Source organism: Bufo gargarizans, chromosome 6 (genome assembly GCF_014858855.1).
Source record: "Bufo gargarizans isolate SCDJY-AF-19 chromosome 6, ASM1485885v1, whole genome shotgun sequence".
NCBI lineage: Eukaryota > Metazoa > Chordata > Amphibia > Anura > Bufonidae > Bufo > Bufo gargarizans.
The window spans coordinates 145875015-145896153 of NC_058085.1; the positions used below are offsets into that span (position 1 = coordinate 145875015).

General features: G+C 45.7%; 1 protein-coding gene across 1 annotated transcript; it reads right to left on the reverse strand.

Moving 5' to 3' along the window:
- Positions 1–910: 910 nt before the first annotated feature.
- On the reverse strand, positions 911–17624 carry DDX42 (DEAD-box helicase 42). Its single transcript, XM_044296327.1, has 18 exons — positions 17552–17624; positions 15632–15850; positions 14838–14988; positions 13841–13902; positions 11785–11821; positions 7458–7610; positions 6905–7009; positions 6694–6813; positions 6436–6612; positions 6172–6300; positions 4893–4992; positions 4734–4781; positions 4515–4612; positions 4114–4390; positions 3701–3927; positions 3319–3429; positions 2151–2252; positions 911–2073 (listed from the first exon to the last, which is right to left on the reverse strand). Exons 2-18 carry the CDS (start codon positions 15841–15843, stop codon positions 1354–1356), a joined length of 2829 nt encoding a protein of 942 aa, XP_044152262.1. The 5' UTR covers positions 15844–15850; positions 17552–17624; the 3' UTR covers positions 911–1353.
- Positions 17625–21139: the final 3515 nt, after the last annotated feature.

Consider the following 21139-nt stretch of genomic DNA (forward strand, 5'->3'; position numbering starts at 1 on the left):
GTGATTGATGGAAGTGTCCCTTTACTATTTTGTCTCTATAGCTTTTTTACAGTCGAAACGTCCTTAACATGGAACTGCTGATAATGCAATAAGGACATATACAGTTCCTGAAAAGCTTCTGCACATGCTACATAATGGCCTATTGCTTGAGATACCTTTTATTGTGTATATGTAGTCTGCAACTGTTACCATATAAACAAAGTTACCTTACAATGTTGAGTGACATGAGATTTATAAAGCTGGAGAGAGAAACAGCGAGACTTCTACTAATAACGGGAGGAAGAACAGATTACTGTGAAATGCTTTTCATCTAGACCAAATGGAACTGCATTGGTACCAGATTTATAACCATACAGGCCATAGACTCATCAGAAAGAAAGCACATAAAAAAATAAAAATAAAAGGGGGCATTTATTAGACCGACATTACCCAGAGGATGAGCAGAATTTATGAAGAGGCTTCACGATTAGGCACGTCCTCTAGCAACGTGTGCCTACACTGAAATCTACGGCAGCTCGGAAGTGCTATAGATTTTAATCTTCTGTTACACCCGAAAACTGGTGTAAGAGAATATTAAATTTGCCAGGCCCACTCCCTTTTCAAGAAAGTGGAGATGGCGGCATAAAAACACCACTTGCTCCTAGATTTAGGTGCAATGACTTTTAAGTCATGACGTTTGTGACTTTTGCACCAGAAACTGGCATGGTGGGAATGATTAATTCTCCCCATACTGTTGGTTTTCCTACCCATAGACATTTCTGGAATATCCAAAGATGGGAAACATAACCTATTAAGACAAATTATGGCATTAGAGATTCAAAGAAAGTGTTATCTAATGCCATAGAATCATCCCACCATAGATTGATTATTCCTAGTGGTCTGTGGCGCATAGGGAGGGACAGGGACCATATTAAAACAAAAGTTGGTTTTTGTTTAATCAATATGTGTGAAATGAGAACAGCTCGGTACATGAAAAAAAAACAAAGAAAAAACTAAAACCTATATACAGAAAACACATTCTAAACACGCAGTTTGGAGACTGAAGAGTTCTCGATGAAGATGGCTGTCACTTGAGATGCTCCAAGTTTTGCATATTGTACGAAGCACGGGATACAGTTGGGAATTTCAGCATATACTGCTCTACACAAAGAAGCATAGGAATACAGGACATCCTCTTGTGAGCTTGGTAAATGCTCTTATGATGCAAATTCATGGTGTGACAATTCCAGGGGATGGGAATATTTATTTGACTAACATTCAGTTTGGGACTTCATGTCCACCAAAAGCAAGCAAAAAATACAAGAACAAAGATGTAGTGCCCTAAGCAACACCAGCCAATTCCAAACAGGAACTTTAACTGTCCCATCTGCTCTTCTTGCGTTTGGGTGGATCTGGTACAGCAAATGTTTCACCTTTCCCATTATCTCGGGATTCCTCCTTACGACTGTCGCCATCTCGTGAGCTCTCTTTCCGGCTTTCTCCTCCATCTCGGCTTTCTCTTCGACTGTCTCCAGAGCTGTCTCTCCGGCTGTCTTCCCGGTCTCGTGAGCCCTCTCTTTTTCCTTCACTGTCCCGGGAACTCTCCCTCCGCCCATCACTATTTCTCCTCCCTTCACCACCATTACGGCTCTCACTGTGTCGGCTACTGCCGGAATGGCGATGCCCATCTCTGTCACTATGGCGATGTCCATCTCCATGCCGATGGCTATCCCCATGCCTCCCCCTTCCTTCACTGTATTTATCCCGGCCACCACTGCTTTCTTTGCTGCTGCTACTACTGCTACTACTACTAGACCCCTCTTTACTACTATATGGGCTGGCTGCGGGGTAGCTAGGAATAACCATGGGTGGATAAGCTGTTGGGACACTGCTAAGTGTTCCAGTGCTGGTAAAGCCAAGCATTCCTCTGGAGGTGGGTGGAGATAGTTCTGATGGCGATGACTGAGTCTGTGGTGCAGAATTGGGAACTGAACTTAAGCTGCCCGCACTCGTCCAAGCTCCGGAGTTGATGGTTGACGTTCCCGTTTTCTGTGTGCTCAAGCTAGCAGCAACAAAATGATTTTTGTACTGTGACTGCAAAGGCAACAAAAGATCAGTTAATACACCAAAGATATCACCAGCTTGCAACTCACATTCTTCCCACTCCACACCTGAAATGCAGCCTTCATGGCAGATAGTCGATCTCCCATTGCTCCTCCTGTAGGTTTGAAGGCCTCATAATTGCTCATCACACTGCCGCTAATAGCACGTTCCTGAAATAAAGCCACACAGTTTACTAGCTGGACAAATACATATTGTAAAGATAACAGAGCTGACCTGGCTAAACCTTATATGCCTTTATGCTTTAGTGTGCAAGACTACTTTCACACTCACACTTGGTGCGGATCCGTTATGGATCTGCACAGACGGATCCGTTCAGAACGGATCCATTTGTATTATGGTTAACATCGCCAAGACGGATCAGTTTTCTATTGTGCCAGATTGTGTCATAGAAAACGGATCCGTCCCCATTGACTTACATTGTGTGTCAGGACGGATCCGTTTGGCTCAGTTTCGTCAGACGGACACCAAAACGCTGCAAGCCGTGTTTTGGTGTCCGCCTCCAAAGAAGGATGGAGACGGAATGGAGGCAAACTGATGCATTCTAAGCGGATCCTTTTCCATTCAGAATGCATTAGGGCAAAACTGATCCGTTTTGGACCGCTTGTGAGAGCCTTGAACGGATCTCACAAACAGAAAGCCAAAATGCCAGTGTGAAAGTAGCCTAAATCATACATTGCCAGAAGTGGGTGAATGAGGCAAGGTACAGTATTAAAGTGGTTCTCTGCGCTTTAAAAAAATATATACATAATAATCCATCTTTTCTTCAAACCTGTAGAAGAAAAATAGTTTAGCAGGTCCAAAACGGATGCGTGCTCTTCTCTGCCTGTTCAGCTGCAGTTACAGCAGCTGAATAGGAAAAGAAGCATATACAACCAGTCAGAACCTGGGCGGAAAAGACAGCCACTTGTGAGAGTGCAGCGGAGATGGTGGCAACGGCAGAGCCGCTAACGACAAAATCTTTTTTACACAGGTCTGAAGAAAAGATATATATTGCAAATATATTAAAGCACACATTCCATATGATGTTAGAGCTGAATGGCTTTTTCAGCTCCCTCAAACCTTTCCTCAACAGGTGGAGGTTTTAGGCTGCTACTACAAACCCAGCAGTAGCCATGGCTGTGACTTGAGACTATAGTCTTTCTGAGCATGAAGACATCTTCAAGACCTATGGCTGTTAAATATAGTGATGTGTATATATAGGATTCCCACACTTACAGAGGTTTCTGCTCCAAGCCCAGGACGTTCTCGGTAGCCAAGTCCACCACCACCTACATTCAGCTTCTTGCCTTTCCCAGCCTTGAATCGAGACTTCCTAAACCAGGAATTCTATGGAGTACAGAAAAAGCAAAGCTTCTTAATCCAATGTGGATACTAAACATGTACAGGGTAGGAGATAATGTTTATATTTGCAGATTTAGGGTGGATTCCCACATCGGTTTTCAGTGGCATTTTTCAGCACTTGTGTGGTTTTTTGGAGAGTTGTTTTTTTTTCCAATTTGGTGGTGTTTTTGTATTATATTTTTATTCTACATGCTGACGCATGCAGCAAATGAACGTGGTATGGAAAAAAAACCTGTGTCTCTGAAGGAAGCCGTACCTGCATTGCCAGATCAAGCAGCTCCTTTGATACGTATTGATTGGCTCCTTCCAAATTCCTCACTAGGTCCCCAGCAAAATTGCTGTCTTTGGGTGTTAAAAGCGTATAGGCCACACCTTTCTCCCCTGCTCTGCCTGTACGACCGATGCGGTGAGTGTGTGTGTCGATATCTCGTGCTACGTCATAGTTGACGACAGTTTTGATTGATGGAATATCCAGACCTCTGGCTGTCAAAGAACAGTAATACTGATTATGAACAAGGGCAATGAAATAAAAACTTCTATTTACTGGTCAACAACATGCTAAAATGTCCTCTGTGCATAAGTGGAGAAAAGAACCAGTAATAGTGCGCCAATGCTAAAGTTCCAAAGTATTCCTCTAATTACCATTGGGGTCACAGGGTTCTTACTTACCAGCAACATCTGTAGCAACTAGGATGGGGATATTTTTCTTTTTATAGTCTGTGATAACCTTGTTCCTTTCACTCTGGTCCATGTCTCCATGAAGAAGACCTAATGGGTGATCCTCCACGCGCAAGTTGTTGGCGAGCTCTTCGGCATTAGCTTTTTTGGTGACAAACAGGAGGACGCTCCCAGTGGATGTAAACTCCACAAGTCTACGAGTCAGCCAGGACCACTTATCCGGACCAGAGGGAAGAATTTCTACCACTTGAGTGATGTCCTCATTAGCCTGGAGATTTAATGACATAGGCATGCAAAGGAGATAAAAGAAAATGTTGAATTGCATATACAGATCATTGCTTTGCTTCGACAAAGAATAAGTAATGGGTAAACAGGCATAGTGAACTTCTCACCTCTCCAATATCACCCTGAACAACCCGGATGGGATCAATCAGAATATCTCTGGCCAGCTTTTCAATTTTCTTCCGAAACGTGGCACTGAACAGCAAGGCTGGGTCGGAAATGCAATAGCAGGTTTGTAAGAAGAGAGATAAGAAACCCTTTTCTCTAAAACCACCACAAATGAGGGTTACTACTATCACCATAAAACATGAGCAACACCATTCACTTACTTTGCCTGTCCGGCCTCACGTGGTTGGCAACGGATCGAACTTGGTATTCTGAAAGTAGTAAGCACATCATACACTAGTCAGAAGGCCTGGAAGTAGACTCCCCATATGAACGTTACTCCACACACTAAACAGTAAGGTAAAGCCAGCCTATGAGCTTACCAAAACCCATGTCAAACATGCGATCCGCTTCATCAAATACAAGGTAGGTGACTCTCTGTAGGTTGGTCGCCTTCTTCTTTACATGATCAATAAGACGTCCCTGTGAAATACAAATATAATTGCTGGGGTGACAAAGCTACATTGTGGGCAATAGAAGACTACAACCCTGCTAAAAGAAAACCACGCCACCATGCTGCTCTATATCTTACTGTGTAATCTAACTTAACTGCTTCATTACCGAAGTGTTTACCCCCTTTCTTACCAGGCTCTCTCTTTCAGTTTTAGCAATGAGTCTACCTAACTTCAAAAAAACATTTTTGAGCCAACCTACATGTACTTAATATTTTTCATGGGACACATTAAACCTGTCAAGACAAAATATTTCTAAAACCAAGTTTCAGTTCAGTCTATGGAAGAAATGCATTTTCCTGAAAGGAAAGCCTTATGTGCTTTCCACAAACAGGATCTCACACCACTTAGGCTGGGTTCACACTTGAGCGTTGCGCAAACGCGCGTTTTACGCGCGTTTTTGACGCGCATTTTTATGCGCGTTTTTGTAATAGTAAACGCGCGTTTGACGCGCGTTTGTGTGATTCACTACAGTGTCCTATGGCCACAAACGCCCCAAAAGTCGCTCATGTACTTTTTGGAGCGTCGGGCGTTTTACAGCGCGATCGTACGCGCTGTAAAACGCCCAAGTGTGAACCATTCCCATAGGGAATCATTGGTTTCTCCTTGTTGAGCGTTTTACAGCGCGTAGGAACGCGCTGTAAAACGCTCAGGTGTGAACCCAGCCTTAAGGCACAGACGCACATGGCTTTTGCACTGACAGTTCATACAGCTGTGTGAACGGAGCTTAAGGCTACTTTCACGGATCTGTTTGTATTATCTGTAACATAGCCAAGACGGATCCATGAGCTCCACTGAAGGTCAATGGGAGACGGATCAGTTTTCTATTGTGCCAGAGAAAACGGATTCGTCTCCCATTGACTTACATTGTGTGCCAGGACGGATTCGTTTGGCTCAGTTTCGTCAAGAGGACAGCAGCGTTTTGGTGCCCACCTCCAGAGCGGAATAGAGACTGATCGGAGGCAAACTGATGCATTCTGAGCGGATCCTTTTCCATTCAGAATGCATTAGTGCAAAACTGATTCGTTTTAGACCGCTTGCGAGAGCCCTGAATCTCACAGACTGAAAGCCAAAACGCCAGTGTGAAAGCAGCCTTAGTAAGATGCCTGCTAAAAAGCCTGGATATTAGTGCTGGCTAATGGTTACTCACCGGTGTACAAACGACTATCTCTGCTCCTTCTTGCAGAGCCTTTGCTTGTTCCCACATACTGCCTCCTCCATACACTGCTACAGAGCGTAGATTGTAGGCTTTGCCAAACCGCTTACACTCACTGTGAATCTAACAAACGGCAACAAGCTTAGTCACAATAAAGTAACAGTGAGTTAAAACACACAAAAATGTATTCCTGTACAACAACAACAACAACAACAACCAAAAAAACAACAACAAAAAAAACACCACATCAATTGGTACCTGCTGACACAACTCTCGTGTGGGACACACTATGACGGCAATGGGCCCATCTCCTGGCTGCAGCTCCTTCTGGTCCATAATGTGCACTAGTATAGGCCAGATAAATGCTGCCGTTTTACCACTTCCAGTTTTGGCAATGCCAATCATGTCTCGTCCACTGATCGCCACAGGAACACCCTGAAGAAGGTAGAAGAACAGCGTTAAGTAAATAGGGGATCTATTTTAAATATGAAGTGCCTACAGTAGGATGGTCTTTACCTGACATTGGATAGGTGTGGGCTGGGTGTATTCAGACTTCCTGATCTGGTGCATAAGCTGTTCATCAAATCCAAAGTGAGCAAAGCTGCTGCCCGGACGGGGTGGAGCCGCTCCAGAGACCTGCATTCAGTATGCACATTTTACACTTCGCATCACAATGGAAAGTGATAGTACATTTTCACATGGATCCATTTAATAGTCATCATCTCACCCGTAGGTTCAGTTTATTCCTCAGCTCTACAATCTGCTGTGGAGTCAGAGCAGTGATTTCCTCATGTTCTTCATAGAAGTTCTTCTCAAAAGGTGCGTAATCTATCTGCAAAATGGGAAGATCATCATAAGGCTACATTCACACAACGATTTAAAAGGCAGTTAAGAACAGACACACTGTCAGTTTTTCATGGCCATTTTCAACTATTTGTGCATCATCCATTTTCTATCCAATGGTCTGTTTTTAACAGCCGTTTTGCATAAAGTTTGAATGGCTGTGAAAAGCGACCATTAAAAACAGATGATTTTCACTGGGTTTTTTATTTCAATACCCCACCTGCTGCAGTGCCCTCAGTATATATAATATGCCCCCACTATAAATAATACACTCCTTTGTGCCCCTGTAGTTATAATGGCCCACTTAGTGCCTCCTAGTAGTTGTAATAGCCCCCAAGTTGTGCCCCAAAAGACTTGCCCCCACGTTGTGTGAATATAGCTTAAGATAGACGCAATTGTGGAAGAAATATCCAAGTAAAGAGTAATCTGGCCCTTACCTCTGTATGGTCTATTGGAGGGAGAGGATCAATAATGCGTTTGGTGGTTGAGGCGATAGGGTTACCATCACTGTCATACTCAAGATTGTCTTCTTCCTCTTCAGGTTGCAGCCCAGCTGTTGGGTTCTCCGCCATGTACCGGAAATAGGCTTCCTATGAGAAATAGAGAGTCTCAGCAGAAAAAATATAAATATTCAGAATATCTTCCTCTAAACTGAGACTCTCATTCAGTCAAAGGTCTGCCAATGGGCAAGAAGAGACATACAATCTGCTAGGTGGAACCTTATGTCAGTGAAGAGATTATTAGACCTCATGTACATAGAGATCCATTATACAGCACCAAGGAACGTCTGCTGGCCCAACATTACCTCTAGCAAAAAACACTGCACCATGCAGAGGCATAATACCGTGCCATGTGTCATATGGAATACTACATGGAATACTGAGCTGCATACAGCTTTACTATGTGTATGTAGCATTAAAGTTTTTATTTCGCCACTCTTGTCCAAAAATTATGCACAGGGCTTCAAAACTGACAATGATGACATTACTAGGACCTCCGTTTAGAACCTTCTTCAAATCCATATGCATCAGATCTGACAGGAGGAATAGATAGAGTATCCTCCACATTACAACGATCTTTCTTCTTCTCATGGCAATTTACTGTTCAAGTGTAAGTAGGAAGCAGATATAGGTAAATTGCTAGTGGGTGCATAAGGCTTGGACTACAAAAAGGTCTACAAATATATCACTTTGGAAAAGTTTTACCAGTAGTATTTGGTCCCCACCAGATTAACACAAATATTTAGTAAGGTTTCTCAATGCGATGATGGAAATGGGGAAATAGAGATGGAATATATGACATCTGGTAGGAATGCCCAAATATACATCATTTTGGATTCACATATGCTCTACCACACTATACTACTACTCTACTGTAACCAGGGTTAACCTTCTGAACAAGGCTGCTATACCAGATATACCTATGGGTACCAGATCTAATCTATTCTTTTGGCAGCTAAGTTGTAAAGCTAGCAGCCAGAAAACCCTTTCTGTTTCTTTAGATATGGTTAAAAGAAAGCTGGGGTGGACCGTTCTCACATGCACCTTAAACCTCATGCAGACGTCCGTGGAACACTGTCCGTGAGATACCGGACTGGCAGTGCAGGAGCGCACGGCATCATAGCAACCAATGACGCTGTACGCATCTGCAATGCCAGTCCGGTATCTCACGGACAGTGTTCCACGGACGTCTTCATGAGGCTTCAAAGGGGTTCTCTGGAACCGATTGAAAAGGGCTGCAGGCAACCCGTCCTAGAATGTGAGCAGGACTGCTTGACTCCACTTGCAGAACTGTCTAGATGGAGCGAGGAGCATTTACTACACTGCTCTACAATACATGGTAATGATGTAATCCTGCCTATGACATACCATCATGGCTGAGCAGCCTCACCGGAACATTCGCCTATAAGTAGAATATGCAAGTGACAGAGCGTATTGTGCAGTGAGGCCCCTCCTCCTCAGACCCCCAGGCAGATCTGCAAGTGATGGCAAACAGTCCTGCTCACATTCTAGGAGAGGTTGCTGGCAGCCATTTCAAATCAATCCCAGAGAATCCCTTTAACTCATTTATGATCTAAAGCGCATTTTACACAGGCAGGTGATCGGAGACGAATGTTCAGACTAACGTTTGTTTGCCTGTTCACTGTCCGATGTAAACATGCCACTGATCACCCAAAACCTTCTCATTTGTTGGGCGGGAAACCACCAGTTATCAGCAGCATCGTCCCGTGTAAATAGGGGTGTGCTGACGACAACAATGAAAGTGTATGTGTTAATGAGATCGTTCAGGGACATACAGTGCCAATGATTGCTCCATGTATATAGTGCTAAAGGAGCATGTGACAACATACAAAACTCTACCAAAAGGCAAGTAACAAACCAAACAAAAAAAAATAAACTCACTATATTTCTATACAAGGGGTGCCTTACTTAAGATTGCTCCATTAAATAATACAATGGGGAGTCATTCAGAATCTGAAGCCTATAGAAAGCCTTTATCACAAACATCTGGAGATTACATAATATAACGCAGGAAATGCTTAACCCCATATGCAGTTGTGCATTTTTCAATTTTCATCTATAGGCAACATGTGAGGTCTGCATCATATCAGTCAGCTCTGGGTGGGACTCGCTGCCTCCTCCCATTGCATGTGTGGTTTCACGCTGGAGGCAACTGGGAGCAGTTTGCTGCGAGTCGGACCTTACGCTTCTGTAATTTGCCCAATGGCCCCTGGTACTGCCCATATGGCACAGGTAGGTTAGCATTAGGTCCCTTGCCACCTGAGATGCCTTGACATGGTACGCGGCCTCCAGTATGTCCTTCATATAAGGATATATTGGCTAAAGTCTCATTTTAACATCAGTGTGAGGGTTTATAGTCATATTTTGTTGACTGCATCCACCACAACACTGCACCTATTCTTCTAAATGTTTATTTGACACAAACATTTGGCGACATAAACATTGCACGATTTTCTAAGAAAACCAACGTGAACCAGCAACACAAAACCATCTTCGTTCATGGAATTAGGTATCAGTGACGTTTGAGTGCACACTCCCCCAATGGAAACAGCTTACCAAACTATTTATTCATTAGGGATACCTTCGGACATACTGAAAATGACTGCTGTTTTGTCTATGCTACTTCCTAAGGAGGCTTAATAGGGATTTTCTAAGATCGTAAAAGAGGACCTTTCATCTGGCAAAAAAGTCTGAACTAAGTATCATGATATGTACAGCGGCACCCAGAGATCTCTCTGCGCTTACCATTATCCCTGGGCGCCACTCCATTCTTCCGCTATGTCCGCTGGCATCTTCGGGGACTTGGGTTATACTGGGCGGAGACTGCCGTTCTTCTGGGCGTCTCCTTCTCCCAGGCTGTAGCGGTGGCCAAACGCAGCGCAGAGCTCACAGCCTGGGAGATTTTTTTCTCCCAGGCTGTGAGCTCTGCGCTGCAATTGGCCACCGCTACAGCCTAGGAGGAGGAGACGCCCAGGAGAACAACGCCAGTCTCCGCCCAGTATAACCAAGTCCCCGAAGATACCGGAGGACATAGCGGAAGAATGGAGCGGCGCCCAGGGATAATGGTAAGTGCAGTGAGATCTCTGGGCACCGCTGTACAGATCATGATACTTAGTTCAGAATTTTTTGCCAGATGAAAGGTCCTCTTTAAGGGAATCTGTCACCAGCGACCTCTCTATCCAACTGTCTATATAGACACATAGCTGTGAATCACTTGATTAAAATGCAGTTTTAACTTTGGTAACCAAACTCCCCTCCGTTCTATGGCCAGTCCCTCCTTCACTACTTTGCCACTGCCTGGCTATATCAATCAAAGCAGCCAGGGAGGGGCTGGACACCAAAATAAATGGAACTTAGCAGCAACAAGAGAAATGGTGATGCCCTCTTTGCACGAAAGGCCTAATTTTTTTTTATCATAACTCAGGAATAAAACCTCAGATCAACAAAAGAAAAACTGCACTTTAAAAAAAGTGAACCACAGCTATGTGTCTATGCAGTTTGATAGGGATGTCGTTAGTAACAAATTCCCTTTAGAGGGGTTGTCTACGCTTTTATATTGATGACAACCCCTCTAAAGCATACCTCCATGCAAACTCTTCTGCCCAATCTGACATCAGAGATAGAGAGACAAAATTGAACACTGGGCAGTACAATTGCCGAGTGTAATTCCCATGTGCATCCATTCATGACACGAACTGAGCGTCACATGGTTGCCTCAACAACTGTACCCCTTAGTGTGCAGTGTTTCTTTAATGACTGATCCTGATCAACCACCACTAATCAGCAGAATAAGAAGGCTGTGGCACTTCAGCAAGCACCACGTCATCATTATTTTCTGCAGAGGCACAATAATATGTTGATACTATAGGTAGGTGTGACCGAATCTTAAGATGCATGTAGAGAACTGGACAAGGGAGATTTGAGAATAAAAGGAGGATTGGGCTCATTGTCAGACAATTTTAGATGTTTTTATCTTCTTTCATTTACATGGGTCGATCATCATTACAGTTTCTCAATATTGTTTGAATTGGAATGAATCACACAGTATGAATGGGTGTCTAATTGGCAGGGTGCACAGAGAAAATGAATGCTACTATGAATGACATGTTACAATGGGAAATCAGTTCTCCTCTGGGCTATAAGCTGGTATTTTCTCCCTAGAAACAGGCAATTATACTACATTGCCTGGCTACAAGGCCCAGTAACTACCTTGGAGAACACAATAAGAAAACTACAAATTTACCTGGTCATCTTCTTCCTCAATGTCATCCCTGATACCCCTGCAAAAAAGAAGAGGAAAAACAAACTTCCCTGCACTCAGTTCGGATACCAGCCATATAACAGCCTTAGAAATACTGTGGGGCATACATTAATGAACAAATGGGGGGGTGTGGTACTTGGAAGAGGCCCCAGATGTTGCGAAACTATAGGCAGAGCTATGAATGTAGCAAAAGAAAAACAGCAGTTGGAAACATATGGCTAAGGCTACTTTCACACTAGCGTTTTTACTGGATCCGGCAGGGTTCAGCAAAAACGCTTCAGTTACTGATAATACAACCGTTTGCATCCGGTTGTATTATCTTTAACATAGCCAAGACGGATCAGTCATTAACTCCACTGAAAATCAATTGGGGACGGATCAGTTTTCTATTGTGGCAGAGAAAACAAATCCGTCCACATTGACATTGCATTGTGGGTCATGACGGATCTATCGTTATCAGTTTCCCAGGACAGAAAGCAAAATACAACATGTTGCGGTTTGCTCTCCGGTCTGGGAACGCAGCTAAATGGAACGGAATGCATTTTGGTGCATTCCGTTCTGTTCAGTTTTGTCCCCATTGACAACGAATGGTGACAAAACTAAAGCGTTTTTCCCGGTATTGAGCCCCTATGACGGAACTCAATACCGGAAAACTTAAATAGTGTGAAAGTAGCCTTAGTGCTACAACATGCGAGATAACCCACGCTAATATGCAATCTGCATCACAGTGGGTTACATCACAATACTGGTCTCTGCACCACGATACTATAAAATCCTTCCCTTGCAGGAATAAAATTAAATGGTAACTAACAGTTTAGACAAGTTTGTTTAAAATGTTTTAAATCCCCTCAAATTTATTATTTGTAGTATACGTAGTGGATTTTGCAGTTTTACCAAACAAATGGGCAGCTGAAGTTCAGGTGTCTGTCGCCCTTTAGAATCAGTATACTCATACACTGCTGACAGGTCAGTGGTGTACGGATTCTGCTGTGTGGCCGCAGCGAGTGCTGTACGGGCAGAGGCACACATCGCCTATCTGTTTAGTAAAATAGCAAAAATCCATTAATAAAGTATAGTAGAAAATGTAATTAAAAGGGAACCAGTCACATTGAACATGATGTTTGAGCTGCAGTCAACATCTTATAGGGCAGGAGGAGCTGAGCAGATTGATATAATTTTATTGGAAAACTAGAACTGCTCATTCTAGGCTTTAAAGTCAAGGAGGCAGAGCCATCAGTGATTGACAGCCTTCCTCCTATGACTGTGTATACAGAAATAGCCATCAATCACTGATAAGACCTCTTCCGTGACTTCAAAGCCCAGAATGAGCCTGGATATAAATGAATGAATACAAGTTAGGGCTCGTGCACACAGCCGTAGCAGTTTCTGTGGTGCGCAAATTGTGCATCCACAAAACATGGATATCGGCTGAGAGTCTGCAGCTATTTACTTGCCCACAAAACAATAGGACATGTTCAATTTTTTTGGGCGGGGCACATCTCCACATCTGATCGGAAAAAAATTTGGTCGGATGCGGACAAAAACCACTGTCGGGTTCATGAGCCTTTATAATGCATATTTTCCCATAAACTAAAAATCTATATGCTCAGCTCCCCCTACTCTATAACAGGATGCCTGCAGTCTATTTTGCATTTTCATGGTGACCGCTTCCCTTTGAGGAGATTTAGAATTTTTTTAAACAAAGGGCGAGTTACTCTTTAAAAGGAACACTAAGGAAAACGAATACACTACTATGCCAAATGCAGGGCTTGTGGGGGTGGGGGGGGGGGACTGTACAGCTCAGAGATATAAATAATGCACTGCCCCTTCTAGGCTTAAAACAGGACCAGTTTTTTTCCTAGAGTGTTCCTTTAATATCACATAGGATGGCGTTTACAGCCGTGGTGAAGGCTAGTCAGTGTGTGACAATTAAAAGATTGATCAATGTCACAGATGCTCGCCAGTGTAGGAGAGAGACTTGACATGTGGACCAAGAGGGGTAAACAGGACTTAAGCTTAAACAGTGGCTTTCTCATACCTTGCATTCTTCTTCTCCTTGTCTCTTTCCTCAAGTTTTCTCATATCCTGGGCAGCCTGATCCTGAACACAACAGAAAAGACCAGTGCTTTATACAAATACTGTACAGCAGCAGCTCTGTACAATGTAAAAAGGGAAAAGGAGGATGCATCGCTTCCATTAAAGGTGTTGCCCAGGCATACTCTCCTGCGGGATCTGACATCCGGTGTAGAGAGACACAACTGCACACTAAATGGTATAGCTGCCAAGACAATAGTACAACACACAAGTATCATGCATGGGTCCAATTTTAATAAATGAGACCTGCACATATACAGACTGGGTTTCACATGGTTGCCTTGGCAACTGTATTAACAGGTGTGCAGTTGTGTCCCTCCATACTCGTCAGATAGGGTGGGAGAGTATACCTGGAGAACACCTTTAATATAACTCAATAGGGCCATAATATCCGATCAACTTAATACATAAAAATCATCTTCACAGCTCCTTCATTCTAGCAATTAATGATGTGACAATGCATTGCATAATACATATTTAAAGGGCATCTGTCAGCAGATTTGTACCTATGAAACTGGCTGACCTGTTACATGTGCACTTGGCACATGTAACATGGGACCAACACAGATGCCTTCAACTGCCAAGTGCACATGTAACAGGTCAGCCAGTTTCATAGGTACAAAACTGCTGACAGATGCCCTTTAAACTATTTTCAAGTATCCCCGCTGGTGACCATTTAATAAGAATCTTCATTGTTTATATCAGGGGATAAAAATGTATCCCGGCCCTATGATGGGAATGCAGAGGCACAGCCTATTAGAAGACAGAGCACTTATACAGGTTTTTATCCACTAAAAAGGTTATGAGGACAGCAAGCACAAATACCGAAAACCACAAGGAAGCGATACAGAAATTCTGTTGAAAACATATGTAACTTTTCATTACACAAAGAATGACATTTATTTGCCAAAACTGAAATGCCTCTTTAAAGGGAATATCACCTCTACTTCCGCCATGAAGGCCTCTAGAGGGTCTTCTTCGCTGTCAGAGTCTGTTGTTTTGGAGCGAAGCTGCTGTCTGGTTGGAGAATTCTCTGCTGGGATGTATGGCAGGTCCATATTACTGGAGTCTTCTTCCTCATCATCAAAGTATCTGTGGACAGGAAAGTGATAACCTGCTACTGCACAAGATAGCCAACATAGACTGAAAACAGCCCTCCCTCTACCTGTAGATCCACTAACAACCCTTACCTAATAAATGCACTGGGGTTTCCTGCTATGCATCACTCTACCCACTGCATTCATCAAAAGGGTTGTGCCACAAATGATCCCTTATCGACAGGATAGGGGATAACTAACTGATGTGTGGGGTTCTGACCGCTGGGACCCCCACAAACTGTGAGAATATTGGGGATCCTGTTCCCCTGTTCTGATGGAATGGCAGGTCGAGCATGCGCCCTGCTGCTCCATTCATTCTCCATGGGACTGGTGGAAATAGCTGACCTCTGGACTGGATTCGCACCATCAGGATAGGGACACGGAAGTAAGTCAGCTAATGTGCAGTAGTAGATGCCAGTAAGGTCTACACCTCAGGCTACTTTCACTCCCACCCCCATCCAATGGAAAGAAGAGTGAGAATGACTCCATGGTCTGATCTGTTCTTTACATAGGTTCATGCATTTTTCTATGGTGCCGAAGCTCTGGTGACTGGCCTGGACCTCTGTAACTACAGCTGCAAAACATCTGGTAGTACATTACACCCATAAGTGAGAGAAGTTTCTCCGCTTTGTACATACGCATTCTCTTCATCAAAGTTGGCCCTCTTAGACCCAATCTTGTAGAATGAAGGTAGCTGGGAGCTGTTGGCAGTGCCATAGGTAGATGTTGTGCTGAAAGCGCTATGCGAAATCTGCGGGAGCTTTGGCTCTTCTTTTTTGCCTGCAGAAATGGCAAATCCCCCAAAACCAAAGCCACGTTTGCCACTTGGACCTCCTTTACTCCAGTTCATGGTTGCACTATAAAAAATAAAATAAAGAAAAAGTCAAATGTCAGAGCAGCTACAAGAGAAAATCTGCAAGCAGACACGTTACGCACATGAGAGAAGCCTTTACAGAAATTTAAATGCCAAAAAAGAACTATATGTGCACCTTTACTATGTCAAAAGAGTACACTGATTGGGAAGGGGGTGTTGTTGGGTTGAGCTTTGATCTCTGACAGAAGATATTTAAAGGGCATCTGTCAGCAGATTTGTACCTATGAAACTGGCTGACCTGTTCCATGTGCGCTTGGCATAATTTTTCTCAGCAATGCGGGTATATATGAACATGGGGCCAACACAGACGCCTTACAGCTGCCAAGTGCACATGTAACAGGTCAGCCAGTTTCATCTGAACAAATCTGCTGACAGATGGGCTGTCCAGGAGTGTAAAAAAAGGGACAATCCTGTTGTGCCAGTCAGGAGGTGGGTGGCCCCACTGGACTGATTTACCTTGCAGCGCAATGCCAGGATTCTGCATGTCAGTACGCCAAAAGTAGTGCATGCGGTTCAGGGACACGCAGCACACTACTGCCCTGCAGTAACCCAGCCTTACCACATAGTCAAGGGACCTTATAGACAGGGGTGGCCCAGCCAGACTGCTCCTGTTCACACTAGAACTGAAATCAACAGCCTGCGTTTTCCCAGCAAACTGTATTAAAGGGATTCTGTCATGAGATTTGTGCCCTATAAGCTAAACATATGTCCATGTCGGTGCTAATAACATGAATCCTAAACTGCCCTTATTAAACCTGCTTATGGCTCTATTAGCCCAAAAAACAGGCTTTTATAAGCTGTCACTCACCTACCTAAGGTGCCCAAGGGGTTTTGCGTTAATCCAGGATGCCCGCCTGCACCCCTCGCCGTCTGGTGCCCTGCGCCGCCTTCCTCACCTCAGCGCCGCCTCCTCAATCCACCCGTCCCTCTGCCAGATCCTGCTCCTGCGCACTAGGCTCAGCCTGATGCGCCGCGGACTCCTGGCAGCGGCTTCATTGAGCGAAGTGCGCATCAAGCCGGCTCAATGAAGCCGCTGCCAGGAGTCTGCAGCGCATCAGGCTGAGCCTAGTGCGCAAGCGCAGGATCTGGCAGAGGGACAGGTGGATTGAGGAGGCGGCGCTGGGCACCCTGGATTAACTTAAAACCCCTTGGGCACCTTAGGTAGGTTAGTGACAGCTTATAAAAACCTGTTTTTTGGGCTAATAGAGCCACAAGCAGGTTTAATAAGGGCAGTTTAGGATTCATGTTATTAGCACCGACATGGCCATATGTTTAGCTTATAGGGCACAAATCTCAGGACAGAATCCCTTTAAAGTCAATAAGTTCTGCTGGGAGTCATGTGAGTGTAGCCCAACAGGTCCGATCAGTAGGGGGCACTGCTGCGCTGCTCAGGACAAGCTCCAGAGGGGCTGTTGTGTTGTGCCAGGCCTCAGCAGCTCCCTAATCACTGGGGGTATCTCATTTCCCCTATATAAATGACCTATGCAAGTAAAAAGTCCTATCTGCGTCTCCTGAGGAGCCAGCCTCCACTCCGCCCCTCCATCTACTAGGAGCCCGGTGCCACTGTTTACAACCTGCCCGCTGACACATGCCACCTATCCCCGTCTACACAGACAGCCTCAGGGGACGCCAGCTCCATCCCTCCCTCCATAGTCTCATCCCATCAGCCCCAAATTCCTGTCACCTCTTCCGCCTCCGTTCTCCGCGCCGCAGACCAGAGCTCAGCGCCGCCTGCACACGTCACTGAGTGGTGGACGGCGCCTACTAATGACGTCACTGAGTCAGCGCTACGTACGCCGGCGCCGCCCCCTTCCTGTCAGTCTGTACTGGAGACATGTTGTGGTAGACTTCTACCTGAAATAAAATGGACACTGACTGGATGGTAAATAACCGTCACTACGGGGGCCAGAAACGAAGGATATTTCAGGGGGTTAGAGAAATGTGTATTACCACAACTCTAAACCACGCCCCCCTTCTCAAAATTGTGGCTCCACTTGATAAGCACAAGGCTGCCCCTGACGTGGGGAGGGGCTAAGTAAGCGAACAAGAGCAGGGAACCAGTTCCCTCTTCTGTCACCAATTGTAACCACTGCATTATCATATGACCAGTGCCGGTTTTAGATAAAATGTGGCCCTGGGCAAAATCAAAAGTGGGGCCCCAAATCTTGTAATAATGTGCACAGCCCAACTCCGCTGATCAGCTGTTTGAGCAGAGGGAGCGTGCTGTTCACTGCTGCTGTCCCATAGACATACAGCGGTGAGCGAGAAGGAAGAGGGCTTCCTCAAACGGCTGATAGGCATGGGGTGCCCCTACAGTACCCTAGTAGTAATAATATAACCATAATGTCCCCCTGTAGTGCCCCCTACTAGTTCCAATATATAATGCTCCCTCCCCTCCCATAGTGCCAGTATATATATAATGTACCCTGTAGTGCCAGTATATAATGCTCCTCCATTTACCCCCCAGTAGTGCCAGGTGTATATAAGGAGATTTTTGTATAACTTACCAGTAAAATCTCTTTCTCGCTCTTCATTGGGGGATACAGGAACCGTGGTATAGCTATGTCCTATAGGAGGCGTTGACACTAGTAAAAGCTGTTAGCTCCTCCCCTGGCAGCTATACCCCCTCCAGCCTGGAGAGAGAGTTTTAGTTTGTGTACAAGCAGCAGGAGAAGCAAGCCAACCAAAGAAAAAACATGGAACACCAACCATGCCAAAAGACCCAACAGGGTTCAAACCAGCAACAGCCACAACTGTGGTCAAACAACAATACTGGGTGGGTGCTGTGTTCCCCAATGAAGAGTGAGAAAGAGATTTTACTGGTAAGTTATACAAAAATCTCCTTTTCTCGCCCATATTCATTGGGGGACACCGGAACCATGGGACATCCGAAAGCTGTCCACGGGGAGGGAAAAAAACACAGACCCATGGAAGCAAGTGTCCCTGCAGGCGTCTAAGAACTGTCGCCTGCAAGACCACGCGGCCCAAGGTAGCGACCGTCGATGCATAAGTATGCACCTGGTAAACTTTTGTGAACGTGTGTAGGAGGACCTGTAGCCACCTTACACAACTGTGCAGCCGAAACGCGATTCCTCCCAGCCCAAGAAAGAGCCCACCGCTCTGGTGGAGTGAGCCTTGACACCTAAGGGCGGAACCCTGCTCCGGGCGCGGTATGCCTCAGCTCTTGCAGGATAAATCTAACGTGCAATCGCCACCTCAGAGACCGCCAATTCCTAGCGGGAACCCTCCGAAGACAAAAAGGGTGTTCGTACACCAGAAGGGACTGGAGGCTGCCAATAACGATCAGAGCCCTGACAACGTCCAATAATGTAACTCTCTTCCGTAGGGAGTGAAGGAGAGGGACAGTGAAGGAAGGAAAATTTCTTCATTGATATGGAAGTCAGAGACCACCTTCAGGAGAAGAAGGAATGGGCCGGAGAACCACCTTATCCTTGTGAAGAACCAGGAAGGGTTTTCTGCAAGAGAGCGCCCCCAACTTGGACGCCCGTCTGATGGATGTGATAGCCACAAGAAACGACTACCTTCTAGAACAGGAGCTGGAGTGAGATCTTCCGCAAGGGCTCAAAAGGGAGAAGACTGGAACGCTGAGCGAACTAATTCAGATCCCAAGGCGGTAAAGGACGGTACGGAGGAACCATATGTGCCACTCCCAAAGGAAGGTTGTCATGGCACCAGGGAACCAGAGGATGCTGGAAGCTGCCCAAGGACAGAAGCGCCAACACCTGACCCATCAAAGTACTAAGGCCTAAACCAAGGTCCAACCCTGATTAAGAAGGATAGGACCATGGGGAGAGAAAACTGAGTGAGGGGATGTCCCGGCTGTCACAGAAGCCCAGGAAGGACCTCCAGGTCCTATAATAGATCCTGGGCAATGCAGGCTTCCTGGCCTGAGTCATAGTGCGGATGACGTCCGCTGAAAACCGTCTCCTTGTCAGAATGGCGGTAACAGTCACACCGCCAGCTAAATGCTGATGTAAGAACGCACCTTGGGAAGAAGGTCGTCTCTGAGTGGCAGTGACCAAGGGACATCTCCTAGAAGGAAAACGAGGTCGGCGTACCAGGCGCGACGGTGCCAATCCGGAGCGACTAGGATTTGTCGGAATGCCCTCCATCTTGATCTCCCGTAGAACCCTGGGTAGGAAGGGAAGGGGAAAAAACGTATGGAGGGAGAACTCCCGCCAAGGAAATATGAGGGCGTCCCCGCCGCATGCTTCCGGAACTCTTGCTCGGGAGAGAAAGGTGGAAGTTTTCGTGCAGACACCGTAGCACACCCGGACCAATGGAGGAGTCCCTGTAGGAGAGATGTGGAGGCGCCACAGCCTACCAGTCTGGACCGGAGCGTGCCTGGAAATGGAAGACTACCAAACGAATACCCCGTGCAACAGATGAGGGAAGGTAGTAACGCAGGAACTACCAAGGCATGCGGGGTGGCCATGAACCATGAGCCAGAGGAGGAAAAAGACAGGAGAAGAATAGGCTGGGTCTAAGCCCATTCCCCGCCTGAGACCGGCGCTATACAGAAGTAGCCAAGGAATAAGTGGCTGTGCAAAACTCCGCCTGAGGAGGAAGCCAGGCAAGGGGAGTCACACCGTATTTCTAGCCCCATACCCCAGCAGAGGGATGGGGGGGGACTCGCAGAGGCCACCGAATTCAGTGCTAGAAGAGCCCACCACCTGATGAAAGAGCAGTGCAGCAAGAACTCAAATATGTAGTGGTAACTCAATACCGCTCCCACAGTAGTAGCCGTTGCTTGCCCCGTCAGCGCAAAACTGTGGTTGAGGTCTGACTATCCGTAGAAGCCACGTACCATACTGCCCCAGTTAAGTAGAGCTAACCTTAAAGACTCTACCTGGAAGGGCGCTGTAGAGGAGCAACTGCCCAGCCAGCGCCTGGGTAGGACCCCTACATAAGGGGAATGTCCCACTGCAGCGACTACGAACTCAAGCATTAGCGACAAAACTGCACCTGTGGAGAGTACCAGCATAAGCACTTCCTAGAGAAGGAGGTGTGGTGGGTAGAAAATACAGCGTCAGTGAACACTCGACTTGCTGGAACGGACAACCAAATATGTGCAATGGAGTACGCGCTACGCATTGAAGCGGACAATATCATGACCGACAGGAATGGTGGAGGCCCATGGAGATGGGGGGGGGGGGGCGCACTGGGGCACATAAATGATGCTAGGTAACCCCCTGAGACAGAGGATGTTATAAGCCTGTCCAAAAACCACGCCAAAAGAAAGATGGACACC

Excerpts from the sequence above, each read along its gene's own strand:
- DDX42 (XM_044296327.1), bottom strand. The coding sequence starts at position 15,843 with ATGAACTGGAGTAAAGGAGGTCCAAGTGGCAAACGTGGCTTTGGTTTT. Across the intron at positions 4,993-6,171 it reads AGATAGTCGTTTGTACACCG|GGACGTCTTATTGATCATGT; the intron begins GTGAGTAACCAT and ends TGTATTTCACAG. Across the intron at positions 4,391-4,514 it reads TTCAGGGTGATATTGGAGAG|GCTAATGAGGACATCACTCA; the intron begins GTGAGAAGTTCA and ends TTAAATCTCCAG.